Here is a 27,255-nt window from a genome sequence, read left to right as displayed (position 1 = left end):
GGGATCCCCCAGCAAGATAGCAATAGTTAATGTGTTTTCGATATTTAGCAATATACCCTTGGTTTTTTTCTTTTGGCATTTCAACCTCTGTAGCACCCAGACTGATGAACTGGCACCTTCCTTGTCTGCTGCGGTTGCCAAAATCAATCTGTACAGAACCGACTTCACCTAAATATACTGGCACTTACCACCTGCTTCTTTCCACTACTTCTGTCTTCCTCCCAAAAAGCATGATGATTCCACCTGAATACACCGTCGCTCTGCCAAACCTCGGGCATCGACATCTTGTCTGAACTTTTGGTCAAGATGAGCAATTTGATTGGCTTCCAACCACTGAAGAATTTTCTCTGCCGCTGAGCACGACTGATCGACTTGCTCCCAGCCGCGTTGAGCAACCTGCCCTCACGCCGACCAAATCCACCCACTTGCGCCGACCTCATTCACCCACTCACGAGGCACGTTCACCCACACGCGGAGCACCCTCGTTCACTTCTGGAGCACAGTCGTCCCAGCCGTCCACTAAAATGGCTAATGAGCACATCAAGAGCAAGAGCACAATAGGAGATCACCTATTGTGATGGCGGGTGAATGAGGAAGTGAATAGACTGACAGACTTGCCCCACAATCTCTGGCGGAGCAGTCTTTTTTTCTTCTCTGCCATGAAGGCAGGCTGCGTGGGAATTTCTTCCCTTCTTCCTCCTCTCTCTTCTTTTGTCCCAAGCACCAAAGGAGCTAGTCTTTTGTTGTTTTTTCACCGCATCAATTGCTTCTTTCCAATCGCCTCTTTTTGCATTTCAGCCTCTTGGGTTTCCATTGGGCTTTGCATATCTCACCCACCGCAACCCCCGTCATCCATTTTGGAAGGCACAACCACGACATTCTCCCCCACCACCCCACCGGCTTCCCTTCCATTCTTGTCGGACTCTCAGAAGGCTCCCTGTTTCGCAAATTCCAAGCACGCGACCTGAGTCACTAACACAACACCTATACAGCATCAGTCGACCATCATGGAGTCCTCTCCCATTTATAATTTCAGCTCTGTCGCCGAATTTGCGCGCATTCACAAGGCTGGAACGGAGCATGAGTTCCTTCAAGATGCGCGGTTGATCGATGAGATCAATGGGCAGGACCTCAAGTTCGATGCTTGGTATGTTGTCTTCATTCAAGTCCCCTGCTCTATCAAGTACTAACATGGCCTTTTTAACAGGCTCATTACTCGTATTCGGCAAACCATAAAGCGCAGCGAATACCTCCTTCTCGTTCAGCCAGGCTCCAACGGCGAAAGCAAGATGCCGTCCCAAGGTGGAGGTGGCAAAGTGAGAATCGCCTTTGCGGATGGTACTTTCAGTGGATACTGGGATGTGGCTCGCATTGAGAATCCAGTTGCCATTCTGGGATCGAGCAGCTCGCCGCTGGCAAAGCTTCCCGCATACAAAGTAACCGTTCCGACTGCACAGCATCATGAGGTCTTGGACAAACCCATTATCGACTCTACTGGGTCATCCTCCAGTTCGGCGGCCACTAGTCCCAAGCGTCTCTCCCCAGCAGCCTCCTCATCAACCATTTCACCCATCGCCTCCTCGGTTGGGAACTCTTCTGGTTTGCGTTGCGATTCTCACGATCACAAGATTGTCGCAGACCAAAATGATCTGGCCTCTCAACTGAACCCAACCAACGTCGTCAAGGTCAATTTCCATCTCTTCGCCTCGGAATCAACCAAAGATTCTGAAATTGGAGCGTTAGAGTCTCTCCACGGTCGTTACCAGAACGCGACGGATCGACAACTGGACGCATTCAACTACTTTGTCACCTTGACAAACCCTGCTTTCCGTGTCAACCTTCACGACAAACTGCCACACATGAAGAAGGCTCTTGACCGGCCTGGCTGGTTTGAGACGCCCCTCGGCAAGAGGTTTCAGATGCTAAACCAACAGCAGAAGGAGGCTTATCTTCACGGCTTTGACCATCTACCATGCGGTATTTGTGTTCTCCCAGGGGGGCCTGGTGCGGGTAAGACGCACTTCAATCTGTTCACTATCGCCATGGCTCAATCTGAGCCCATGGTACGATTTGGGAAGCGTCCGAATGAGTCGGCAAAGGTTTTGTTCATCGTCGATATGAACAGTCCTGTCGACGATGTTGCGAACCGAATGGTCCGCCTGTACCAAGATCTGGGCATGAAGAAGTCGATCATTCGGATGAAGGGTTGGGGTTTTGAGGTGAACCGGAGCTCTAAGCTGAACCAAGCGGAGGACGCCGCGGCGGGCGGAATTTCCAATGCCGACTTCACCAACCAATTCCTTGCGACTGTCAAAGAGATGACCACTGGGCAAAATTCCGAGACCAGTTGCAGAGCCCCGAGTCTCGACGAAGCGGCTTGGGAGCGTTATGAAGCACACAAGGATACGGAGTATGAGCCGATCAAGAAGTACATGGAAGAAGAGTTGTTCGGTGAGGAGGAATGCCTCGTGGTCCCCCTCCGTTTTCGCAATTTAGTATACGATCTGTACCGAGACACCCTAGCCGACGCCGACTTTATTGCGACAACCCCTGTGGCTGCGTCTAATCATTTTAAGGGCATGTTCAAGCCCGACTTGGTGTTCTTTGATGAGTCGCCCCATGCCCGAGAGCTGTGCAACTTGGTGGCAATTGCAAACTTCAACCCGGTCGCCTGGATATTTTGCGGCGATCATCGGCAAACTGTACCTTACGTCGGTTCTGCGGGCTCCGGTTCTCAGAATCCCTACGCGCGACAAATGCAAATTTCGATGATGGAACGCGCGGCCAGGGCCGGGGTGATTCGTCATGAACTCTTGATCAATCACCGTGCCTATGGCAGCCTTCATCGGTTGGCATCCGGTCTTTGGTACAATGGACGCATGGTCTCGGGAACAGCAAAAACAGAAAACCGACCGCTCGTTCATGTCCGCAACTATCTGAGCCGGCTCATTGGCAATAAGCCGTGCGGAGTACCGAGACTCATTGTTCATTTGAAAGGATCTGTCGGAGAAAAGACGGAGGGAACATCATGCTGGAATCCTAGCCACGCGGCTTGGGTGATGACTCGTGTCAAGGAGTTGCTGGCTGATCAACATTTTCGCAAGCCGGACAGTGTGGAGCCCGGCACCGTCCTCATAATATCGCCATACAGAGCTGCCTTCCAGCGGTATAAGAAGGAGCTCAGGACACTCCCTCAATGGGCCCAGAAGCGGGTGGAAGCTCGTACAGTCGATGTCTCGCAAGGCCACGAGGCTGATTTTGTGTTTTTGGATCTCTCGAAGGAGAGATCTACTGATTTTCTTGACGACCCTAATAGGTTGTGCGTGGCTCTAACCAGAGCGCGTTTAGGGGAGATAATCCTGATGTCTGGAGATATGCCGTATTCCGAGCATTTCAAGCACCGAAGTGAGCATCTTCGCCGGATGTACGCTGCCTGCATGGACCGCTCACCATCCGCTACCAGTGAGAATGGGGATGGGAACGATCTTTGCAGCGGGAATGGACAGGTTGTTTGGCTGCATGCCGAAATCCCCGACAATGAGGATTGGTCTACCCCGTTGTCTGACGACTGGCCCACGATGGCGTATGACGACCTGGACGAGATCGATCAGTCGGCTCTGTTGCACCGCAAAGCTACCGAGGCCTTGGCCGCTCAGCACAAGAGAAACGAGGAGTTTTACCGCAGATCCACCACTCGAAAGATCAATCAAGAGGCATATGATTGGCTGATGTGTCGCGATGCGGATGGCGATAGTGAAAAGGAGTTTTCTCCCGAGAACGAGGTATTGAGGGAGAAGTATGTTCAGAGGAAGGATATTGTTCAGGAGAAGGAATGCATTGAGGAGAAGCAGGTTGAGGAGGAGGTGTCTACTGAGAAGGAGAACTCTGTCGATCAGAACGACCATGTCATTATGAAAGAGTGTGGGCAGGGAAAGAGCTGTGTTGAGGAAAGAGAGTGCACCGTGGAGGAGGGGTTTGTTATAAAGAACGAGATGAGCTCACAACCTGGTGGTGGTGGGGGTTTGGCGTTGTTGGCCTGCCTTGTTGGGAATCTGGGTAAATCGCAGGCTGATCAATAGTTGGCATAGTGAAGGTGGGATGGGGATAGATATTGTAAAGAAGATCTGCATGGATGTAAATTTGTGTGTAATGAGGGGACAATGGAGGTAGACATTGCAGCAATCGGAACGTATACACTGTATCAGACCTGACATGCACCTGCAGTGAACAGTCGTGACGAGATCTTGAACCATACATGGGCATATCTGTTCTGGGGCTTCGTAATTGTGTAGGGCCTCACTTCATGACTACATCGGGGGCTCCCAGAAACGCATGTGGTGATATTTCGAGGTCAATAAAAGTAATGGTGGTGATGAGCAGATAGATTGTGGCACATTGCAATCAACAAAGCATGGTTTCAGATTGACAAGAGGTCAGAACTTTGTCACCTCTCCGGGGTGCGGCTGAGGGCGGCCTTGAGGTGACACCACGGCGAATACCACCACATGTTACCCTCACCCACTTGGTGACCCTGACAACAGGCCTTCGTATCGAGAGCTTCATCTCTTGGTTACGCCAAGAAGATATTTCCAGGTATATCTCTCGAGGAACAGTGGTTCGGCCGACTGGGAGATATAGATCCGTTTCGGAGGTCATCAGCGGTAGGCTGGCGGCTCAATCATGTCGTTCATGGAGGAGCGGGCATTGATATTCATCCGAGCCTCGTTAAGTGATGAGTGGCACAGTGGGGGGAACGGGGGGCTATTTCCGGCACAGCGGTTGGGCCGTGCGCTAGCAGCCCTACCTGTGGGGGGAATGCAGTGATCTGCTTTCCCCGCAAGGTGCTCTTGGGTGTTTTGTCAATGAAAAAGGACCCCGACACCTCCTTAGGTCAGTAGGTATTGACTACCTACCTCAATCCCTTTCGAGTCTGATTTTTTTACGACGAAATAACTGTTCAGTTTGTTTTTGGTCGCAGTTGGGAGGTCCCAAACCATCATGTACGACGGGACCCTGCATGATCTGCTGTCAATTGTGGGGGCGTTGTGTGGGTGGTCTCAATGGTTCCAGAGCCAAGCCCCACCATCTTATCAGCTGCTGCGAGCCTCGTTGAGGAAACATTCCTAGAAAGAAGAATCGAGGTGAAGAAAATTCTTAGCTGACTCGTAAGCTGAAAGTTCTTGGATACAAAAAAACTTAAAATGAAGGTGTTCAGTCAGACAAGTAGTCGCCGGCTTGCCACGATTCCTGACCAGAGTTCCATCCTCCGATGATCCAACACCTGTACGAGTCCGAGTCGCAAGGCTCCAGCCCACCAACGCCCCTTCACAAGACCGAGCTTCCCAGACAACCAAAAGCCACTGCCGTTTCCCCAGCTCTTGGCAGACCTTTGCGGTTCGACGTTGAAATGAGAAAACAATGCGAAGAGGCAGCGGGCCTTTGGCTGCGACCTTCTCTGTTGTCTCCCACCGCATTTTCCAAAACAGTTAGACATACATGATCACGAGCCGCGGCCAAGGCCAACATTACAGCCCAAGCCGTCAACTAACGACACATCGTTTCCCTTCTGACCGTCACAGCACAGGTCCCATTCATCAGCCGCAAGCCGGGGTCCCTCTTTGTCCCCTCCTACCTAATAACTCTCAGTCCGAAGTGTGATCCTCACACATGGCGCAGTCAAGGGTACAGCAGCAGCTGCTGCTGTGTAACGACAGAGACCGACCCCCAGGGCTGATGGTTTAAAATGAACCGAGTTCCCCCCTTTTTCCCCAGGAGAACTGGAATTGAGTTTCTTTTCTTGTCTCGGATCCTGTTGGTTGATGCAAAGAACACCGTCGTCACCGTTGCTACCTGATTACCTCTCGTACTTATCCCGTACACGACATCTCTACGTAACGTTGCCCACCGGATCTGATATCGAACACATCATGTCTCACCAACCCACCGTCATCAAGGAAGGAGAGTGGCAAGATGGCCTCTGTGGATGTTGCTCTGGTGGGCACTTCTGGATGGGGTGCTGCTGCCCTTGTATTCGTGAGTCTTGCCATTCATTCAACTCTCCTCACCCATGGCTTGGTGTGTATCGATTAGTGGCTGACCATATGGGTGGACAGTGGTGAACAAGACTCATGAGCTTCTCGAGAACCCCTCGAACCCTTCACCTAGCGGATGTGGCATGTGGGGATGTGCCTGGTGCGGCTTGAACTTTTGTGGCGGCTGGGGATGGATGTTAGTAACCTCTTCCTCATGGCTTTCTCCCAATAGCACCTGTACTGACTTGTTGTGCAACACAGTCTCGAATGCCTTCAGCGTGGAGAGGTCCGATCCAAGCATAGAATCGAGGGAAGCGGGTGCACCGACTGTCTTGTCGCCTGCTGCTGCCCTTGCTGCGGTGTGATCCAGTCGCACAAGGAAGTGGAGAAGCGCAGGGACGCGATGCAGGGAGGTGTGCCGGACAAGATGGGCTATCAGGGACAGGCCCCCATGAGGGCTTGAACTCCCTGAATAGACGCAACAGCGCCATGGCAAAGGAGAGACAGAATGCTTGTGCGAATTAGTTGTAGTTTGGGAGGGAGTATTATGATACCATCATCTTTATTGCTAGCAAATACAAACATTGACTTTAAGACCATCAACAGTTTTTTCTGTTTCTTTTCAGTTATAGCCCCCTGACTTGAAACTGATACTCTTCCCCCCTATCCAGATACACGACTTTGTCCTGCAACCCTGCGCCGTTGACCTCCTTTTTGAAGTCATCCAGCCCCGACACCATCACGTCATAGTCATCGTAGTGAATTGGGATGGTGATGTCGGGATTCATCATCTTCATGAGTTTCACCCCTTGCACCCCATCCATTGTCACCATCAAGAGCGGCATCTTTGCACCCGGGATCGTCGTCCCGCCAAGGTGGACAAGCATCAGGTCGATCTTTTCTCCGTGAAGCCATTGTGGGATCTGCTTCAGCTCGTCGATGAGGAGGGTGTCACCCGAGATGTAGATTCTGTAGCCTACTTGGGTGTTTTGTGCTGTTTCGGCTGAGGTGGTGTATCCCAGTTCTAGAAGCCAGCCGTTGGTGGGTGGGACAGCGCCTAGGAGGTCGTTGGCGACGGCGAGGGGGCCGGGGGGGACGTGTTTCCCTGGCATGGCTGTTACTTTGATTTGAGGGGTTTTGCCGTTGCTGTTGGTGGAGGTGGGCTGAACGATGGGCATGATCAGGGAGTCGAAAAAGTCCAGGGCAGTGACGTTCTGGAAGGGCTCTGGTTTGGAAGGGGAAGTGAGGCAGGATTTGGCGTGGGGGGTGGAGATGATGGGGAATTGGCGGCTGAGGGAGTCTTCGACTAGGCGGTCGAAGTGGTCTTCGTGGTAGTGGGATAGGAGGATGCAATCTAGGGGTGGGAGGGCGTTGATGTCTACTGCGGGATTGGTGAGACGTTCCGAGGTGACGCCTGGGCCGAGGTGGACGTGGTCGCCGGCGTGGAGGAAGTTGGGATCGGTTAGGATGCGGGCGCCGTGCCAGGAGAGGATGGTGGTGGCGGTGCCGATGAAGTAGATGCTGCCGGTGTTGTTTGATGGGGGGGGGTCTGGTAGGTCGGAGGCTGTTGGACGGGTGGGGTGAGACTTTGTCTCGCTAATGGGGAGCTGTGGCTCATGATCGGGGTGGTGTGTTTTGATTTTGAGAAGGGGAATCCGTTTGTGAGGATTGAGTTCCAGAGTGGGCATTGTCTTTGACATCTTGAGGCGTGGTGTTGTTGGCGGTGGTGATGGTCTTTTGTGTTTCTTCGGTGTCTTCTTCCTTCCGTTCTTGACGGGAGCGTTCGTCTTGGGCGATGAAATAGTCCATTTCTAACTGGTTGACCCATTTGGCCTTTGTGTATAGTTAATTCTGTGGTGGCTTTCTGTTGGTTGGCATCGGCTGTGATGATGCTATGACGAATGTTAGCTGTCGTCATAGACTGGAGTCAATGACTCCACAAAGAGGATTCAGCCAATCCACTTCTTCAATGCCATCGACTCTGCCACGATACGAACGGGAACGATGGTTTTCATTTCTAGCTGTGTTGCGATACTAGTGCTGTGTCAAAGTCAAGGCATCACGGTTTAATGTACCTACGCATAAACTCAGGTGTCATTCAGGGGTGCGCCCCCCCAGGGGTTATGACGACTCAAGCCAAACAGTAATCTGCCCGCCTAACGACTGAACCGCTTGTTCGCTTGGGCCGATCTTCCTAAAGTTTGATAAAACAAACTCCATATCAAGGGAATCATACTCCTGGCCATTACCATCACCCCTGTGAGGGCAGCGTATCACGCAGGGCAAAGGCACCAGTAAGTGATGGCTGTATTCGTAGGATTTTGATCTAAAGAAGTAAAAGAGAAGAGTAATACCAGCCTGTAGCCTGCAGCCAGAAATAAACAACCACCTCGGAGCAACCCCACTAGCCAGATTCGAAACGTGGGGCGCAGGCACCTGCACCTAAGCAAACTAGCATGATCACCGCCGTGATGTTACAACCTGCACCGGGAGTGGATACAGACTGCAAGGCAGTACGCCGGAGGTGAATATGACAGGATGATCGAAGGTTGTGACAAGCGTCTCAGACATGGGGTTCACTGTCAACAACAGGTCGTTCTAACAAAGAGCTACTGAGAGTAGATTGTAGACAAATGAACTTGATTGCTTGCATGAGGAATCAGATTCCTCGACATGGGGAGCGCTGGGCACTCCCCCCTATTTATGTGAAGCTATCTACATATGTTTCTGAGGTATCTTTGTACCTTGCTCAGTGTGCTCAGTGGTCTTGGCGGCTGAGCAGAATGAGCAACCTTTCATGATCGATGTGCTCAGTGTGCTCAGTGGTCTTGGCCACTGATCAGACTGAGCACCTCCTGATTGTCGTATGGGGGCTTATGGGTCTTTTTATCCCTGGCCCAATGATTGGCCGAGGTGTCCAGCACTTCGAGTACCACCCAGTGGTTCCTGTACAGGGGTATTACGCTTGGGGCGTAACAACTACCAATACGGTAGGCCTAGATTGGATCAAGCACTTCGACTATCATACAGCGTCCCGTACAAAGGGCAAATACCGGTTATTAATCCTCGACGGCCACGAAAGCCACCACTCGACCGGATTCGAGCGCCACTGCCAGCGGAACAATATTATCACGCTCTGCATGCCTCCACACTCCTCCCACCTCCTCCAGCCACTCGATGTTGGCTGCTTTGGGCCACTAAAACAGGCGTACGGTCGACTTGATGCGCATACATATCAACCACGTAAGCAAGGTCGAGTTCTTCTATGCCTTCCGTGAGGCCTTTTTCGCCTCTATAACGGAGAAGAATATACAGGGTGGTTTTGCGGGTGCTGGCCTTATACCGTACGATCCAGAAAGGGTGCTTTCTAAGCTGGATGTAAAGCTTCGTATGCCAACACCCCCGACCTCACGGCCCGGCACTCCACAACCTTGGGTGTTCCAAACACCACAAAACCCCCGAGAAGCCAACTCACAATCAACGCTCATCAAGACTCGCATTGCCAACCATCAAAATAGCTCCCCGACTTCGATGTTGGCTGCGGTGGACCAGCTTGCTAAGAGTACAACGGCTGTAATGTACCAGGTGGCTCTCCTTCGTGCAGAGAATGCTTCACTCCGTAAGGCTAACGAAGCCTTAAGCAAGCGCCGGAGAGCCAAAAGAACACGTGTGCAGCTTGGAGGATCACTTACTTTGCAAGATTCACAGGATCTACTGGACCAGAAGGCTGTGGGTGGAGAGGTAGCGCAAGGAAAGGAGCAGGATGGTGGTGGTGTAGGGGGGGGTCGTATAAAGCTTCGGTGCTGTGGTGTGTGCGGCAAGCCTGGCCATAATATCCGTACGCGCCAGGAGGTTGTAGAAGAGTCTGATTAAGCTGTTTCTGATGTAATTATAGTAGGTTAATAGTATTGCTGTTTTGCAATTGAGGATGGTTGTAATAGGGTAGTAGAAATTGATCCACTCGCTTGTCCGATCCGCTCGCTTATCAAATACGTTATCTCATTTTCTAACTTGACAGACTGATAGCATGCGTATATTCAGATTGATTGCTCACAACACCATCGCTCTTTACATCCTCAAGAGATCCGTGTCATCAGGAGCGGAATCATCAGGAGCGGAATTAGCAGAAGCGGAATCAGCAGGAGGGCTAGCAGCGGTGGTCCCGCTTACCAGTTGCATCCGTGGCGCCGGCAAACCACGCTTCACTCGGATCCTCCGAATGGCACCATCACCGTCCCCTTCCTTCTCTTTCTGTTCATCATCGTCACGGTCCATCTCCTCAAAAAGGATCTTTGCTTGGGATATGATGATCTTAAGCAGCAGGTTGTCCTGGAGATACTCGGGAATATCCAGCACAGGGAACACCCGCTTGGGCTTGAACTTTTTAGTCTTTTCGCCAGTCTTCTCCTGCTCCTCGGTATTTTCCACCCCGGCATTGCCCTCTCCCACGATTGCGGGTTTCTCAACAATTACGCCGTCACCGGCGGTCGAGGAGCTCTCATCACCAGCATCGTCTTCCCTGGGATCCTCCTCCACAACGTCAGGATTGAAGCCGCGCACAAGCGCCAGAAGCGACGACACGAACAGCTCTCTGATGTAGGCGAAGCTGAATCCGTCCGTCAACTGGGCGATAAGATAGGTAATTTCTTCCTCAAACTTGTCTGCCACGATCGGCTTGCTCTCCAGCTTCTTCCTCCAGTACTCTGCATATCTCTTCCTCGTCTCCTCGTTGGGCAGCTTGAAGTGGTACTTCCTGTCGAAGCGGCTAGGTCTCTTGGCAATTGCAGGATCGAGTTTGGACAAATGGTTCGTACTTCCAATCATGAGGATGCCCTCGTTGGACTCGAGTCCATCAACCTCGTTCAGGAAGTAGCTCCTGTACTCATCCAACACCAACGAGTCCAAATCCTCAAAGATGAGAACGCAGGGGGCCATCTTCCTGGCGTGCTCGAAAATGTACCGGATGGACCACTTTCCGCCCATGGAGCTGTCAAAGGCTTTGACGTACAGGCTTGGAATTCTCTTAGAGCCGTCTTCTTTGCCTCTGGCCTCGAGGGAGTTGATCAGCGCCTTGATGGAGGCGGTCTTTCCGTTACCAGGAAGGCCGTGGAGGATGATGCCCCTCTTCCACATGAGCCCGAGGTCTTGGTAGACATCTCTCGTGTCGAAGAAACCAATAACGTCTCTCATCAAGGCGTCTTTCATGGCTGGCTCTAAAATCACATCGTCCCAAGAGGCACCCTGCACGCTCTGCCACAGAAGGGGGTCCTTGATCCAGTCGCCGTTATCGTAGACGTATATCTCGTTGTGGAGAGTGCATGACCAGTCGCCTGCTGCGAGAAGAAGCCTGTCGGTGTCGAGGTGGTGGCCAAGCTCATCTACCTTGTCTGCGTCATTGGGAGCGAGGAGGTAATGCATGAGATCGTTGCCACAGTCGGTGTTTTGGACGACGCATTTGTAGAGGATGAAGGTCAAGTCTTGCCAGGTGTAGAGCCAGCGGCCGAAATAGATCTTGTCAATCAGGGTTCCTCCTGGTCGGTCAAAGGGCTTGGGGCTGGCTTTGTAGGCGCGGACAGCGTCAAGGTAGAAGCCGGGGACGTTGTGGACTGGCACGTCATTGGTCCCGGGGGGGTTGTAGTTGTCCTGAACGGCGGTTGCGTGACCTGCGGCTGCATAGCCTAGCAGGTCCATCTCGCCTCCTGGTCTCGCTCTGGTGACATGGTGGTCGGGATGGATTTCTTTGATAATTTGGTGCGTGTGGAGGAAGACGTCTTTGCGGGTGGAACTACCAGCCTTGGTCCTGTGATGGTTCTCGTTAGGAATTTTCGCGAAAAGGAAGGTGGGAGATCGGCTACTTGCCATCTATCGAACGCGCGATAGCGATTGACCACCGCTGATGGGTCTGCTAACTCCCTTGATTGAGCCATTATGGATACAGTCTTCAGTGTCTGGTTAGTAGCGAGAGTGTGTGAGTGCAGAGATTTATCGGTTCTGAGTGTATGTTAAATAGTCCTTTGCTATACTGCCGCTGATAATAAGCAGGTTGGCTTGGCTGTAAGTTCTGCCTGGAGATGCTTAGGGGGTGGGGTGAAGCTTGTCGTATCAGACCTCACACACTGAACGGTTGGTCCTGCAAAGATCTTCTGCCAACAGTCTGCGAGGGCCACCTTTTTCAGGCCAACTCCAGTCAGCAACAGCACAGCTGATTTCGCCACTTCATTAACCAACAGTACCTGACATGAGGCGGTGAAGAAAACTATCGCAAATCTGTCCGGAAAGACTAAGAGATATCCACCTCTTCATCCAGGCAAAGGTAGCAGATGTTATGCTCTAGATCGACGCCAGCCCTTTCTCAGCAACTTGCTTGTGAGAGGCATTCCGATGGCAAATTGATTCCCATGGAAGCGGACGTGTTCTCCGTAGTTGCGGGGCAAGACCATCGCTCGGTTCCCACTCATGAGCTTTCCCCCCGTTGTCTTCCCCTTCGTCGCCCTTCTCGGCCTCTGCCTTCTGCTCTGCATACATGGCTTCTACCTCGTTGCGGAATTGGCACTGGGCAAAATCGTGAATCACAACACGATGCGTGTCGTGTTTTACCAAGGCGTTGCCAGCTCTACAGTCAAGCATGGCCACACCTCGCTTATTGATCTCGTTTGCTGGGTAGACAGCATCTTGAACAATCGTCTTCCAGAGCTCCTTGGGCGGTGCGTCGGAGGCAGGAAGATCTGGGAGTTTTTCTGGGATGAAGCCTCGGATGGGTTCCATTAAAATACCGAAAATGCTGAACTCGGGTCGTCCAGCCAGGGCTGGATCAGCTGTTTGCGCCTGGATGAAAACGTGGGCATAAAGGCTTGGAATGCATTCCCCTTGCAGATCCCTGAGCTTTCCATATGCCCGTGTCTCGCTGTCGAACTCCTCCAATGTTGTGCGATACAGGTCTGCTTCGTATCTACCCAATGCCTCGTTTGATTGCGGTTCTTCGTCGCCAAGCTCATACCATGCGGACCACAGGCCTTGTTCTCTACTGCCGTAATTTCGTCGAGGAACGGCTTTAGTTTGTCCTTTCGTACAAAATCTTCCCATGCGAATTGGTCATGGGGTCCATGGGGTCGAAGAAGCCCTCTCTGTCCCACATGAAACGTCGGGGGGTGTCGGGGATCGAAGAGCTTGAGAATAGCCGTCATGTTGTTGCCAAACACGGCCGCGGGAAACTCGACCTCCATGACCGGCGATAGCCTTCCTCCGAAGCATGTTCTGGTAATAGCAATTGGTAGGGGGCCAATTCCGATGTCTTGGTGGCCGCTCCACGTTCCCTCAAGAAAGTGTTCGGTCTGAGGCTTGTAGGGGAACGGGGAATAATTCGGTGGTGCTCGCGCTTCCTGCGGCGGTCTTCTTTAGTCAGGTCCCGATATTGTATAACAGAACAAGTTATGAATACTTGCCTCGGGGAGGTTTCCGCTGACATGGATCACACAGTTGTTTCGATCTTTTCTTGCGGATTTGAAGTGTTCAGATTGTTGTCCGTTGCAGGTGGTGGAGTCCAAGGACCTGTCTGACCAACAGGAAATTTAGCAGATGCCTGGTGACTCCTCCAGCCCTGGGTGGTGACCCTTAGTGGCCGCGGTTGAGTTTGGTTTATAGCACTATGCCGCTGAAACTTCCGATTTTTACGCAAGGCCTAAACGCCACAAATTCGTTCCACAACGTAGCATCTGGCACAAATCAAGGTCTAAAAACTCTTGCGTCTCCCCTATGTCAACCGCTTCAAATACATCTGTCGATCTAAATGAGAGTGCAACAGATGTGGATCTTCGACTGGCACAACGTCACATTGCTTCTCATCACATCTGGTGCAAGTAAATCTAATCTATTGAGCATTCTAAGGATAGCCGAGAGTTCAACACGCATGATGATAATTCAGAAGCAGCGTAATGCAAAGTATTCACCCCGATCAAGACGTAACAAAGCTCTTCCTGCAAATAAATCAACAAATGAAAAGTTCAATGCCCCAAAAAAGTCAAAAAACCCATCCCCGATAAGACATTGCAAATTCAACGAAGTATCTCCACACTCGCCCAAGAGACTACAAAAACAGAACTCCTAATGATTGCTTATGTGGTAGCGATTGCGATGATAATGCCCGCCCTCATACCAGTTGCTGCGGCGGCTTGTCGTGTAGCTGCGTTCGATTCTCGCCGGCCGTGACGCCAACAAGCTCGGACTGAGGAGATCATCCGAGGAGCCGAAACTCCATCTCCTCACTGTTGTTCGTCTTGTAGTAATGATTGAGCCCGGGCGGGAACAGAGGTCGCAACCGCGGGATGATACATATCCAATTCTCTCCTCAATGTATAGATGACGGCGGGAGCAGTTTTGGTAATCTGTCGCCAACTCGTGCCCGCAACGGTAGTAGTCGATCCATTTGATGCACATTTCAACTTTGTCTGTACGAGTGGATAGTTTGCTTGTCCTTGATGTAAAGTAGGTTGCGTAAATCCAAAATTGAAAGGCAGATTCAAAAAAATTGCGGTTCGAAGGTGGGGAGTTGAAGTGCGATCGGTTTGTACTATATAGCCCTCACTCACCTCATCACTCAGCAAGCCTGGCATTCTTTCTCAAATGCGGATTGAGCCATGTCATTTTATTGCCTCGCAATGGGATCTGGTCACCTTGTCAGGTGAAAGTCTCACCGAAGTATTATATAGGCGCAAGGCCGCAGCATATTCATGACGCAGACAACACATGTTCGCCCATAGGAGGTGAGGGTACTTGGTATCCAATACATTGTGTGGGAAAGGCTGAAGTGAAGAACGTAGATTCCACCGCTTGACCTGTGACCAAAACAGACATTGAAGAATGGATGTACAAGGCGAATATAAAGTTGGCGTGTAAATGACGCTGTCGGCCGCTTGTGGTGGCTTGCAGCGTGGTTGGCCTCCAACCGGAAAATGACTGGGAGAGAACAGTGATGCAGTCCCACGATCCCAGGGTTCATATGACCTGTGGCACAGCCCGCTTGAAATCAGGTGTTGGCAAAGCCCAAGGCACACCAAAACATCATGCGCTGACCTTCAGCCTGGTAATTAAATGGAATCCATAGCCACCACACATCCATGATTTGTGTAACACCGAAGAGCCTCAACATGTGTCCAGTTTCACGGTTGCTTAAGTTTGTCCCTACGTCTATCTAATAGCTAAAGCAATCAGATAAAAACTCTACAAGACAAACATAAAGGCCAAGAGTAGGTGCATTTAACCAGTGCCTTTCTTTTTCGCCCTGAAAAATACAGGAAGCAACTCCAAACTCCAGGTGAAGTCCAAATATCACCCACCACAGCTTTGATTGTGGGCTTCATCCATGCCCGTGTCCAACGCCTTGTTGAGATATCTCTAGTCCGATGAAAAGACAGCAGCTATCCTGTGAAATCTTGTCTAGCCCGTGCACGTAATCATGACAAGCCTTAACTAAACAACCTAGTAACAAAAGGATTGGGAGAAAAAAGGAGAGACCGGGTGCCGATTGCTCAACCACCAGATGCAGAAGGACAAGATGTGAGGAGATGAGAACCTACGTTCAAGGTGATACCCCAAAGACGTGGCCCCTTAATCGAGAATCCTAAATATTTAGCAAGTCTTTCCCAGCCCCAGCCACCCAAACACCACTCCTAAGAATACTGCGAGGTAAGTGAGAAGAATGCTGGCCTCCATGATTCGAACCCTGTTCAGGTAGAATGTGTTAGCGACGTCAGTGCTCAGGTAGCATAATAAGGAGTCTGCGCCCTGACCATTGAGCCACCGGCACTGCCTTTCTGATTATTGGAAGGAGGTCCTGCTTTTGATCCTTTATGTCTGGGGTGGCATGTCCCAGGGGAGGAAGGGGCAACCAGACAGGGTGCTCAGAGTGGCTAGGGCTTCCAGGCGCTCGGAGCCGTGTATCGGCCTCTTGGAGCACACCCGATTACCCTTTGTCAATGACCTGGGAACTCTTCAGATACTTTCGTCAGACAGGACATGGTCCCGGCTGGCTGGCAAATGCTGGGTGTAGGCTGGCCATCTTTATGGCGTACCTATTCATCGGTCAAACCTTGTTCTTTTCCTGGTTTGTGACCCCAGAAAGGAATTTCGGAAGGCCTTTAGAATTGTTTGTCCTCTTTCCATGTGTCCTGCTTGACCGATAAAGAAAAAGAAACAATGCTAACAATCTCTACACGAAATTAGGTACCACCGTTGAATGCCTTCGATATGGCCTTCCTTCTCGAGCCAGGAACAAGCCAACCACGACGCAACAAGATAGCCAATCTCGACGACACGAACGAGTCAACTTCCAGCGCACTCAAGGCGACCGGACACAGGCACAGGTAGAATCCAAACACCAGAATAGAATGGGCAAGTCGAGAACGAAGCAAATTTAATATACCCTTGTACCTATACCATCTTGACTATGGCAAGGTTGAAAGCCCCAACAAGTCTGCACTTTCTTCCAGTTCTTGGGAGATGTTCGCGTACACGCCCACAACTTCATCAACAGTCCACCTAGGTGCCAATCTACGAGTCGTCGAAGTAAGAGCGTTCGTCAGCAGCTCAATCTCCTCCGAAGACTTCCCCAGCGTGGTGACCATTACCCATATACATTCCTGTGCACTCAATATGTGTTTGGGCAGTTCTTTGAGGTCTTCTGCGGATTTGTCACTCAGGCCAGATTCGCGCGCCTTCGTGAGAAGCCTGTTCCATATAGCCAACTCCACCCTGTCGTGATAATACCTCTCCGGGTATATATGGAAGACGATGGAGGTGGCCTTTTCCAGCCCCCTTAGAAGGACTTCCAGTTCTCTCATCAAAATATCAAGATCGACCCTCGCGGCCGAAATCCATGATCGCGTCCTGTCCAGATTCGTTACTACCAAATCCCGCAACCGGCGTCTTCCTAGCTCGTCGAGCTCCACCGTCTCCTTCTTTGTCTCCTCACTATCGACTTTCGCGGTCGGTAAAGCTGTGCCTCGAGGTCTGGAGCGGAGGATCTTTGGCGATGTAGATTTCTTCCCGGCCGCCAGCTCCTCCTCAGAAGGCCTCAGAGCTTTCAGCTGCTTCAACTGGTGGGCCAAGTCCACGAGTTTCAAGTCCTCTTCTTTTATCTTTGTGTGTAAAAGCCGTATTCGTTTCTGGAAGTCACCAATCAATCTAGAACCCGCACTGGTCAGCTCCTGTTCTATGACAGCAACAAGGTTCCCAAGAGACTTTTAACTTACGCCTTTGTCTCTAAAGCCATCCTTTTCCAGACTGCCCACAACTCCTCGCCAGCCATCTTGCCTCTCTCCCAATCCGAGTCGTACACCAAACGCCACAGTTCTTTGAAAGAATCGTGAGAGTGGTACATCTCTTCACTTTCCACCAATACTTGCTTGCAGATTTGGGCCGTGGCTACAAAGCCCCCTTGCAGGCTTTCCACCCTCTTCAGGTATTCCGGCCCTCTGTCCTTCTCCGATTCAGCCCTGCTTCCCCATAGAAAAGCCACCACGTTGTCGAAAACGCCGGGTTCGTGGGAAGCCCAGAGCTTATCTCGTGTCCTGCCGTAGGGGACCGAGGTCAAAAGATCCTCCATGATCTCTCGATAGATATAAGGAATCGTGGGCCTCAAAGTCGCATAGATCAATACACCTGATAAGGCAAATAGGAGGGGGTACAGGGCCCAAGGACGGATCGCGCGGAGTACCCGTAATGGAAGCTCCCATAAATACTGCAGTACACTGAGGGCAGTGTCTGGTACCCAGAGAAGCACGGAGAAGACAAGGCGCTTGGCTTCCTCAAAGCGGTTGTCGGGCGGGTCCGAGTCCCAGTCTCGAGAGTAACTCCCCCGTCTGGAATCATACTCTGAATCCGAGGGGGTTGATTCATCCGAGTCGGACGTCGAGGGACTTTCTCGGGCCTGGGTCCTTGGTGTAGGATAGGGCTGTCTTTCAAACTCATAGGTATCCAGCGGAGGGCTTCTGTACGTCGTACTCGTTGTTTTCCCTCCAGACACTGATTTTTTGTTCGAAATATACGATCTGTTGTTGTAAGGAGAAGCCTGCAGGTAGGCTTCATAGTCCTCATCATCGGTCGGCCCTGAGGAGGGCGACGGCGGACGAAAGGAATTGTCGTAGCACGCACGATACGGGGACATCTTGACGGATGAAAAAGTGGTGCTACTAGCGGAACGATAAAAAGGTATGGAAGCGCAAGCACCGGGAAAGCGAAAAACTAGAGAGGTCGGTCTCGGGGTTCAGATTCGAGCCTCGATGTGTATGTACTCTGCAGACAAAGAGGTGATGCATGCATCGACGTCACGACCCTCCTGTGAGGTTTAGAGTGTGGATTGTTTGCATTTTCCCTTTCCATACAATTCGGTGTTCATACAATGCGGTGTTCATGCCAGTGCCGACAAGGACTGCCGTGCTGTTCAAATCCTGCAACCGGTCAACAAAGCCATTGGCGAGTTGGCTCGGGTCAACCCCATTTCGGCATTTTGTACAGAACTCCTTTGTTCCTGGCCACATCAGAACGCCAACTCCAACACCACACAAGAGGAACCATGGAATTGACCATGAGTGCATTGTTGAAAGCTTTTGCGCGTCTTGGGCCCAAGCAAACGGATACCAATGGATCGACATTAATAAGTAGCTGTAGCCGAGCTATCTGTAAGATAAGAAATAACATCAGCAAGGCGACGAAACTCCTCTGCTGTGTCCCATAACCGCGCTAGCTCTGCTGTGAAGCGTTATCGGACTTCCACCACTCCCGGTCGGTGTTCCCCTGCTGCTGATAGCAGCCAAAAGGTTGCCTCTGTTTTCTAGACCAATGTCCAAGAAGTCCCAGCTGTAGCTTCGCTGGGAGGACTCCCCTTCCCATGGGCCTTCCTCGTCTTTCTTGTTCCTTCCCGTTGTTGAGAGGCTCCAGTTGCTTGTTCTACTTGGGCTGCGCCAGGGGATTCGAACCGTGAGGTCTCTTCTCATGTTGCTGGATGAGAGCTTCTGTTTGAGCACTGGGCCGATTGGACGAAGGGAGCGCTTGGATGGTTGCGGTTTCAGGTGCGCTGTGGGTGGGGTGGTCATCGTCGCCGCGAGGTTGGTTGTGCTTGCTGGACCCTGTGCGTCCTTTTCTCGCGACGGCAGTGGGTGGGTAAGGATGTCATCGTTCTGGTATATCTCGGTGACCTCAGGAAGGGTTTTGATGCTCTTGGTCTCGATGGCAATATCCGCGCTCTCGGCCAGCCCAATGATGTCGCGGTTGAGCTCGGTTTGTGTTTTGACATGGACCGTCGTCAGTGGCCTTGATCTCTGTCCATGATCGAGGGAGGCCGACATTCGGGACTGCTGGGGTGTGGAAAGTCTGTCCCTGACGCAAGATACGCAGGTCCGTCTGTTGATCAAGAAGAAGATTAGAAAGTTCCAGACCCCTTGGATTGATAACGCAGCGGTAGAGGCTACGTATGCTGGGAAGTTTGTGTCTCCATGGAGAATCTGGTTGACGCGAAAGATGCTGCTTGGTATCCATGTGGCCAGAATTGCAAAGGCGGAGAGGCACGCAGTCAGTAGATATGACCGCTTGACTGGGTCGTCGATGGTAAATGCGCTTATGATCTCCCTTAAGCCATTCACACTTTGAGGTTCCGCCCTTCGAGGTTCCAAGGTTCCGTCTTGCTCACTAAGAGTTGGAGGGGAGGGAGCTCGGCGGGGGTTGAGCCCAAAGGCACGCATGTAACCTGAGCTTCGTCTCGACGGTGCACTGGCTACCCTGGTTGGTAGGGCAGCTCTTGTATACCGGCTGTGTTGGGTTCGGATCGATCGGCTTGGGCGGGTGTGTATAGACCGGCTCTTGCGGGTGTGGCTAGACTGCGCACGAGTGACAGTCATAGGCATCGGCGCGAGGGGGTGAGTACCGTCGGGCGATTCTGGAAACAGGGCGTTACTAGTAAATGGGGACAGAGGCCAGTCGCTAAATGACAAAAAGGACTTCCTGTCGCGCGGTATGGGTTGGAGGATGGGTGGGTGTTCGGGGCTTGCTCTCAGAGGAAACTTCGTGTCAACATCGTTTCGGGATCGAAATATATGGATCCCAAGACCTAGGTAGATCAGGAGAGTGCCCAAGATGCAGATCCAGACTGGGAGGTACTGGGTGTAGATCCGTAGCATTTGATGTGAGGAATCAATCCAACACCATATCTGATTGTTTGTCAGCTTCGTTGGACTGGATCAGAGCGATCCAACCTACCCTAACATTGCCATAGTAGCCCAGGGCGAGCAAAATACCGGCAGAAATTCCTGGTCCACCATAACAGATCGAGCAGTATACCCACCACCACCTCTTAAAGTGTCCCTGGTCGGCATCATATCGAAATACAATCAGCACGTTGATAGCCATAGCAAACGACCACCATGGATTGGACTGCAAGAACCTGTTCAAGTCCATTGATTAGTCCCTACGGATAGTGTCCACCTGCCTACCCGACCAGTACTCAAGACAACAGGGCAAACTCACATTTGAAACAGAAATCCCTGCGCGTTGCACAACCCCTTGTCCCCATTCTGAATAGCCGTTCTAAGGCCATCCTGAGTCATAAGGGTAGCCACCGATGAGAATACATTCGCGACTGACGAGCACACCAAAAAGCAATTTGGAACCGTCCGAAGAGAACGGAACAAAGCAAAGGCCACGAAAACTAGCGTGACGGCAGCCAGAGAGACAGACCCCAGCGCCCGCTCGATTGTCACCAAAAGATCGGTTTGTTCCTCGGTCAAAATCAACAGGGGGCGGACCGAGTCGAGGGTCGTGGTGTTTGCTAGAAAAAACGGGATGACGGGCATCTTCGGATCGGACGAAAGAAAAGGACGGGTATCTTCAGTAAGAAAAATAGAAAGAAGAAACTCTAATCGAGACGGTTGTTGTTTGTGTTAAAACATGTCGTTTGGGACAAGGAGAAACGGCGAGATCGACGAGATAGAGGATATTTTCGAGCGCGAACTCAATGCCACTGGTGCTTGGGAGCAGCTTTAGGTGGTGGAATTGGAAAAGATCTTGATGAGAGGTGTGGGTCAGTCTGGGGAAAATGTCACGCAGTTGTCGAAGTCAACCTACAACTTGGAAAAAAGGGAACTTGCAATGCCCAATAGACGCCGACGATGAGAAATATGCAGAATTGGTGAAATGAAATCCGGAACAAACCAAGGAAACATGATTTGATGTTCTGTGTTAGTGGAAGCCCGTGATATCGTCGCGGTGTTCGACTTCCTTCACGAGAACCTGAATGAATGTATGCAAGGTATGTACAAAAAGGGAGCCTCACAGCTCGATCAACTCGCCAAAGAAGGTTAAACGCGGGAGGGGTGGGGAAGCCATCTATATACACCATCCCTCAATACCTTACCTACCACCTAGCCCGAACAGTTGGAGGTGCTACAGTCTTCAATTGAGTTTGAACGGCGTGTGGGTGTAGGTGTGCGGCGTCATAATGAAAGGTGAGGTCGTGGGACAAGCCCAGTTGTTTGTGTGGTATGTCACCTTATTCGAACTGCTGCTACATGCAATGGATCCTTCCGAGGTCTTTTTGCACTCAGATTCCAGCTTGTTTGCCTACTGTACCACAAATTCAAACTCAGTGAGTGGCCAAGAGAGTCAGGGGAGGTGTGCTTGCGGTTTGCTGACGCCGCTGCTCACTCTTGGCTGATCTTCAGGAGAAACGCGCGCAGAAATATCTGCCGGCAGATGTGTAGATCAGGTTGAGCTCTCGTGAATGGCTTGACGGAGCTCTGTATAGCTCACTTTCGGCAAGTCGGAGGCGCAATCGAGGCATGTTCCATTGGGTAAGCGGTTGGTCCAGCTCGCTGGCACCAGAGTTATTAAGTCTGGAGAAGTCCCAGGCCATTTATGGCACTCCAGTGCACCTCTACCCGCCGATCTGGACCCGACTGTCTAAATTTACGACGAGTAGTAAGCATCGGTTGAAGCTCAATCGCCTGAAGGTTTAATGATGTACGACGGAAACATCAAGCAATTGCATTTCCGAGGGCTAACGTCACCTCAACTCGAACCCCACAAATTTTCTTTTTTCAAGAGATGAAAAGATTCATGACATGGATGCAGATCAAGCTGCAGTGCCAAGCAAAGCACGCGAATCTTCCTAGTACCACGGCATGTAGCCATCTTGAGTATACGTAAAAACCAGAGAAGCAGAGGACTGAGCCCGACGGTGTCTACCAGGTAGGCGCTGACGTGCATCAACACCAACGGGCTGGAAGAGAGGGTTGCAGCGCAGCGGCAAATTTAGAAGCAACCCAACCGAGCAGCACAGGAACGGATCCCCTGGCATACGTTGAACTTAATATCGGGGTCCTGAGCAGCCGATCCTTATCCCCTTTTGTCATCATCGCCTTGACATGGCGAAAAGGAAGACACGGTCCTCGGTGAAGGGCAAGCATCGGCAGGTCTAAGGCACAGTGCTGCGTAATCCACCGCTTTGCCGGAATCCTCTGATCTCTAGACAAACAATTGATTCCATTGTCTCTAGAAGGTCGCAAGTGATACAATGTAAAAGAATCATCTTTCGCACACTCATTGACCCTCCCTAGCCCTGTAAAATCCCATTAAGGTGCTATAAATGTTGATCCCTTAGGATAAAGTCAGACAGTCTCTCTACAAGGTGTACAGGAACTCCGGGTTGGCATCACCCAAATCCCCAATCTCCGCCTTCGTCAAACCCGTCAGGCGATGATCAAGGAGTCCCTGCTTTCGGTCGAGATTCTGAAAGTACAAATACCGGCAGAGCATGTAGCTTCCACCACCCAGAAACAGTGCCATATACGCGATCACGGTAATGTGGCCGGCAAGGAAACGTGGAGCACCGAACCACAGATTACAAGATACAAGTCCGTTGAGGTTTCCCCACCCGATCACCAATCCCAAAACAATGCCGCGTTTGTAGGATCCCTCCGTGTTGTTGGCCACCCACGCAATCGTGAGTGGTATGCTAGCATAGATGCCGACAGCGCCAAAAAAAGGCCCCCAGGTACTGAACAATTGGATTGGAGGAGGCAACGAGGAGGATGAAGCCAAAGATGCCAACGCAGGCGAGGCCCATGTTGTAAATACCGCGTTTGCGGTGTCTATCGCTGAACACGCTGACCACAATAGTCACCAAAGCTGCAACAGCATAAGGAGGGACGCTGAGCAGTTGGTTCTTGATGATCTGGGAAGGGTCGGTAAATGATAGGTTCGAGATAATCGTAGGGAGGAACAGACTGAGACTATAAAGCGGCATCATGGGGCCCATGTACACCACCATAGCAAGGTAGGTCTTCGTGTCCTTGAGGGCTTGCCAAACGTAGAGCATCTTGAAGTTTTCGTGATGGGCCGAGCTTTGCTTGTCCCGGTCCAGCCTGCGGAGGACGCGCTCTTGATCGGCTTCCGAGAGAAACTCTGCCGTGTCAGGAAAGTCCTGCACCATCCAAAATGACGCGATGGCAACAACAATGGTGAGGGCGCCTTCGAGGATGAAGATCCAGCGCCAGCCAGCGAAGCCGCCGATACCGTCCATCGTTGAAATTGCCGCCGCGAGGAGACCGCCAAACGACCCGGCGAGGGCGGCGAATGAAAAGAAAAGCGCCTGGGTCACAACGGTTAGTCAGGTTTTATGCGCTCCATTGGGCGATGGAGATGAAGGGGACTACTCACAGCACGTAGAGCAAACTCATCCCGCCGATACCAACAGGAGATGAAGTAATTGACACCGGGAAACAACCCCGACTCAAAAACGCCCAAGAAGAATCGAGCTGCCATGAGCCCGCTCCAATTCTTCACAAGGCCCATGGCGGTCATGCAACCACCCCAGCCGACCCTACATGCACGGTCAAAATCTTGCTCAGATCTCGAGACCTAACCAATGAAGGCTCATGCTTACATGATCAGGGGCAAGAATATTGAGGGACGCATCCGCTTGAGCAGAACATTTGCAACGGGCTCGAAAGCCGAGTATGCCACAAAAAATATCATCAATGTAGCACTGTAACCGAGGTTAGACATGATAATATCGTTCGCCATGTTGTCAATCTTGGCATTTCCTATGTTGGTGCGGTCCAAAAAGGCAAGAAGGTAGAGGAAACAGAGCCACGGCAGGAGGACGAGGTCTAGGCGACGGACCAATTTGCGGTCCTAGAGCAGCAAAACACGGTGGTTAGCAGCCAAATACACCTCGGAACTGGCATCATCGAGAACTCAATACATACCACGGCAGCTCTTTCGGATTCGGACAGTCCGGCATCTGGGTCCGGTCGAACAATGACAGCAGATAGTGAGGTCATGTTTTCTGCTACTGTGGCTGATATATTATTCGTACGAGAGCTTGATGGCATCAGCTTCCACCTCGTGTTCGATAGTGTATAGGATGGTAATGCGGATGCAAAATGTGTGGTTGAACCATAGGGAATTAGTAGGATTGGTGAAGGTTGGAAAACGTTGGTTTAGGATGGGCTACCACGGGATAACCTAACAAGAAATCGCGTCACGGGCCTGCCTCTGAAATGATGTGGCATGGGAGGAAGGAGCAGGTCGCTAGGCATTTCGAATGGTGTCTCGTTGCATGAACACTTATTAGGGGCAGTCAGCTGTCTGGTTGGGGAGTGTTATTCTATGACGGAAGGCAAAGATATGATGGACCCAGGCAACTACAATGTTCAAGCGCCAGCTGGCTACGAGGGCACCTGGATTAGGTGTCTCAGCGTAAGGTACCCGACCTCAGGTACCATGTAGATAGTCCTGTCCTTGGGGCATGGTGGAACACAAAACGCTCCTGCAATTGCCAAGGTACATGTGAGGTAACATTTAAACACCGCCCAAAAGAATGGTTCTCGTCTCTGGCTTCGAATTACAAACATATAAAAACTCGGGAATCTCTAACCCATATTCCAACCCTTGTTTCCCTTCCAGTATTCTCCTGTTTTCAAGTGCCAGCTTGAGCTGGGTGAAGGCTGCAACAGGGGCCCGGTGGAACATGATAGTCTCGCCTGTGCCTTGGAGTCCCATCCCCACCCCTTCCAGGTTGCGTGGTGGGTATTGGTAATCCACGGGAGCAACTACACGAATGCTGACCCGGTGACCCTGGTAAACTCCTTGATCGTATGTTGCCACACTCTTCTGACCATATCTCTGTCTCTCAGCTGCTGAAGTGTATCCTGCACCTTGAACGCCACTGACTCCCCATCGAAATTAACAGAATAGACCCCGCTACCGTCCCTCGCGTCAGTCCCTTTAGCGACCGAACCCCCTTTTCCGAGCCCGACGCCCGCTGTCGGTATCCTCGAATGTACCCCGTCTCTTGCCGGAAATCGTGCGCTTGTGGCCAAGAATAGATGCCTCTCCCCAGCTTCGAAAAGAGGGAGCGCTCCGACGACTTTGAATACAGCGCGGATGACTCCGCCGGTCTTGGGACTGCTGTTGCTAGACGAACCTTTGACAAAGCCGGGAAAGGAATGGACAAAGCTGACGTTGGGCGCTTCCAGGGCCAGAGATTCCAGTGCCAGTGTCATCATTGTGCTGAGGCTGCCGTGGTCTGTCGTTTGCAAGGGCCCGGCCTGGTGGTACCTCCCTGGAAACAGGGGGAAGTCATCGCCATCTAGAAGGCTCTCCTTGCCGGCGCCAAACACAGTGACGACTCTCCGGAGATGGGAGGCTTTCTGAAAAAGTGGGAGTAGGTTTACGATAAACCTAATCCGGGAGTAATAGGTCACTGCCGTGGGGTAGTACAAAGACTCGATCGTATCTGGGACCAAGCAGTCAGCCTCCAAAAGCCATCTAGAACGAGCTCGAGATACCGCGTCAAGACTTACCGCTACCCTGGCTCGTCAACACGGCCCCTGGCGTTAGAAACAAAAGATTGACGACGGACTCCCTGGCCTGTATCTCACGACAGACCCAGTCCACGGCGTGCAGAAGCGATACATCGGCCTGGATGAAGTGGTATTCCCCTGCTGGGTTTAGGTCGTGAAGTTCGGCCACGATTCGAGTGGCAGCCTCTCTAGACCGGCCCACGAAGTAGATGCGAGGCTCGACGGTGTTCTTGGCGAGCTGCTTCATGGTTGTCTCCCCTATGCCACTCGTCCCGCCGACAAACACAGCTACGAGACCTGCAGGCAACACCTCTATGATGCGTGTATTAGACGATTGCATCTGGCTGAAGGACACCATCTTGGGCTATTAGGTTTTTTTGGGCTTGTCAGTGGCATCCAGAAGCGAAAAGCCGTTGTAAAGGCGTCCTCTGTTGAGCTGACTTGGTCGGTCCGAGACGTGATACGATCTGGGGATCGGTGCTTATCAAGAAGAATACAGTGCCGTGGTTTGTATCTGAAGTAGGGTGTCGTAGAGCACGGGGGACAGGGGGTTTCTCATATCCATTGAGAGAAGGCCAGTCCGGTCAGCAGTTACTGAGGATTTACCAACGGCAGCTCTGCCTGCAGCAGAGGAGCAAATAGGGAATGGCACCGAGATACACACTGCAAGTCTGTGAACCTGAAGAGAGACCATTCCTTGACCGTGAAAAGGATTCACTGATCATTTCCTGTTCAGCAGAAACGCTGGTCTTGTCAGCGGGTCTCCGACCACTACACCGGGTGTTACCTCTCCCACCATCAGATCATGACCCGGTATCCGACGGCATCCACGATTGGTCGGGGGCGGTCCCTTATGTTACTCAGATGCCTTTCAATCACATACAGTCACAGACAGTTCCCACCTCCCCAACTTCAGCTGCGATAGTGACACCTGCTGGATCTTGCACCTGCCCCTGCCGCGGGCAATATGAGAGCCTCTTTGCCCGCAGCCCTCTGTGTGGAACATCTTGACGAGTTAGTGTAGACCCGGAGTAATATTCTCCGATTGTACACACCTACTTGCCGGCCTTGAGATATTGTGCTGGTCTCAAGCCTAAGGTATTCTCCAGCACGATAGGGGGCCACCCGTCTTACAAGGTAATACTTGCAGCCGGAAAAAAAAAGAAAGATGAGGGATAACGCCATTTTTCTGACGTTGCCCGGCAGATCTGCAGCAGGGTTTCACCAAATCAACATATCATTGCCGGATCGGAGCCCTCAAAACTGCACGTCTCACCAACAGCTCCCGAGCACCCCCCAACTGTCTCAAAATCCAACAGTGCTGACTGAGCAAGAAATACATTTTCCTGATCGCCCAGGGTAGACTGATC

At 51.6% G+C, this 27,255-nt stretch overlaps 8 protein-coding genes across 8 annotated transcripts; 2 read left to right on the top strand and 6 right to left on the bottom strand.

Moving 5' to 3' along the window:
- Positions 1-154: 154 nt before the first annotated feature.
- On the top strand, positions 155-4,079 carry QC762_302100 (uncharacterized protein; the record flags this gene model as incomplete). The annotated part of the gene is made up of 2 exons (XM_062888504.1): positions 155-1,147; positions 1,208-4,079. The coding sequence occupies exons 1-2, from the start codon at positions 1,008-1,010 to the stop codon at positions 4,077-4,079; spliced, it is 3,012 nt and encodes a 1,003-aa protein (XP_062744370.1). The 5' UTR covers positions 155-1,007.
- A 968-nt stretch (positions 4,080-5,047) lies between these two features.
- Positions 5,048-6,632, top strand: QC762_302090 (uncharacterized protein). The gene is made up of 3 exons (XM_062888503.1): positions 5,048-6,033; positions 6,114-6,228; positions 6,294-6,632. Exons 1-3 carry the CDS (start codon positions 5,820-5,822, stop codon positions 6,493-6,495), a joined length of 531 nt encoding a protein of 176 aa, XP_062744369.1. The 5' UTR covers positions 5,048-5,819; the 3' UTR covers positions 6,496-6,632.
- Positions 6,633-6,658: 26 nt separating this feature from the next.
- On the bottom strand, positions 6,659-7,732 carry QC762_302080 (uncharacterized protein; the record flags this gene model as incomplete). The annotated part of the gene is made up of 1 exon (XM_062888502.1): positions 6,659-7,732. The coding sequence occupies one exon, from the start codon at positions 7,730-7,732 to the stop codon at positions 6,659-6,661; it is 1,074 nt and encodes a 357-aa protein (XP_062744368.1).
- A 2,368-nt stretch (positions 7,733-10,100) lies between these two features.
- QC762_0049550 (uncharacterized protein) lies at positions 10,101-13,255 on the bottom strand (the record flags this gene model as incomplete). The annotated part of the gene is made up of 3 exons (XM_062883475.1): positions 10,101-11,832; positions 12,487-12,970; positions 13,030-13,255. 3 exons carry the CDS (start codon positions 13,253-13,255, stop codon positions 10,101-10,103), a joined length of 2,442 nt encoding a protein of 813 aa, XP_062744367.1.
- Positions 13,256-16,423: 3,168 nt separating this feature from the next.
- Positions 16,424-18,302, bottom strand: QC762_302030 (uncharacterized protein). Its single transcript, XM_062888501.1, has 2 exons — positions 17,279-18,302; positions 16,424-17,210 (listed from the first exon to the last, which is right to left on the bottom strand). Exons 1-2 carry the CDS (start codon positions 18,190-18,192, stop codon positions 16,472-16,474), a joined length of 1,653 nt encoding a protein of 550 aa, XP_062744366.1. The 5' UTR covers positions 18,193-18,302; the 3' UTR covers positions 16,424-16,471.
- Positions 18,303-18,430: 128 nt separating this feature from the next.
- Positions 18,431-20,872, bottom strand: QC762_302020 (uncharacterized protein; the record flags this gene model as incomplete). Its single annotated transcript, XM_062888500.1, has 3 exons — positions 18,431-20,230; positions 20,280-20,463; positions 20,547-20,872. 3 exons carry the CDS (start codon positions 20,870-20,872, stop codon positions 18,725-18,727), a joined length of 2,016 nt encoding a protein of 671 aa, XP_062744365.1. The 3' UTR covers positions 18,431-18,724.
- A 1,753-nt stretch (positions 20,873-22,625) lies between these two features.
- Positions 22,626-24,593, bottom strand: QC762_302010 (uncharacterized protein). Its single transcript, XM_062888499.1, has 4 exons — positions 24,287-24,593; positions 23,962-24,212; positions 23,736-23,898; positions 22,626-23,667 (listed from the first exon to the last, which is right to left on the bottom strand). The coding sequence occupies exons 1-4, from the start codon at positions 24,410-24,412 to the stop codon at positions 23,032-23,034; spliced, it is 1,176 nt and encodes a 391-aa protein (XP_062744364.1). The 5' UTR covers positions 24,413-24,593; the 3' UTR covers positions 22,626-23,031.
- A 262-nt stretch (positions 24,594-24,855) lies between these two features.
- Positions 24,856-26,641, bottom strand: QC762_302000 (uncharacterized protein). Its single transcript, XM_062888498.1, has 2 exons — positions 25,886-26,641; positions 24,856-25,818 (listed from the first exon to the last, which is right to left on the bottom strand). Exons 1-2 carry the CDS (start codon positions 26,241-26,243, stop codon positions 25,133-25,135), a joined length of 1,044 nt encoding a protein of 347 aa, XP_062744363.1. The 5' UTR covers positions 26,244-26,641; the 3' UTR covers positions 24,856-25,132.
- Positions 26,642-27,255: the final 614 nt, after the last annotated feature.

This window comes from Podospora pseudocomata, chromosome 3, assembly GCF_035222375.1.
Source record: "Podospora pseudocomata strain CBS 415.72m chromosome 3, whole genome shotgun sequence".
NCBI lineage: Eukaryota > Fungi > Ascomycota > Sordariomycetes > Sordariales > Podosporaceae > Podospora > Podospora pseudocomata.
This window is presented reverse-complemented; position numbering and strand designations above follow the sequence as displayed.

What these genes read in the sequence shown, in the direction of transcription:
- QC762_302090 (XM_062888503.1), top strand. Translation starts at nt 5,820, where the DNA reads ATGCAAAGAACACCGTCGTCACCGTTGCTACCTGATTACCTCTCGTAC. An exon ending in GTGCTGCTGCCCTTGTATTC is followed by an intron (nt 6,034 to 6,113) that starts GTGAGTCTTGCC and finishes ATGGGTGGACAG; the next exon opens with TGGTGAACAAGACTCATGAG. An exon ending in TGTGGCGGCTGGGGATGGAT is followed by an intron (nt 6,229 to 6,293) that starts GTTAGTAACCTC and finishes TGTGCAACACAG; the next exon opens with TCTCGAATGCCTTCAGCGTG.
- QC762_302030 (XM_062888501.1), bottom strand. Translation starts at nt 18,192, where the DNA reads ATGTCCCCGTATCGTGCGTGCTACGACAATTCCTTTCGTCCGCCGTCG. An exon ending in ATGGCTTTAGAGACAAAGGC is followed by an intron (nt 17,211 to 17,278) that starts GTAAGTTAAAAG and finishes TGCGGGTTCTAG; the next exon opens with ATTGATTGGTGACTTCCAGA.
- QC762_302010 (XM_062888499.1), bottom strand. Translation starts at nt 24,412, where the DNA reads ATGCCATCAAGCTCTCGTACGAATAATATATCAGCCACAGTAGCAGAA. An exon ending in AATCCGAAAGAGCTGCCGTG is followed by an intron (nt 24,213 to 24,286) that starts GTATGTATTGAG and finishes TTGCTGCTCTAG; the next exon opens with GACCGCAAATTGGTCCGTCG. An exon ending in ATATTCTTGCCCCTGATCAT is followed by an intron (nt 23,899 to 23,961) that starts GTAAGCATGAGC and finishes CCGTGCATGTAG; the next exon opens with GGTCGGCTGGGGTGGTTGCA.
- QC762_302000 (XM_062888498.1), bottom strand. Translation starts at nt 26,243, where the DNA reads ATGGTGTCCTTCAGCCAGATGCAATCGTCTAATACACGCATCATAGAG. An exon ending in GTTGACGAGCCAGGGTAGCG is followed by an intron (nt 25,819 to 25,885) that starts GTAAGTCTTGAC and finishes GCTTGGTCCCAG; the next exon opens with ATACGATCGAGTCTTTGTAC.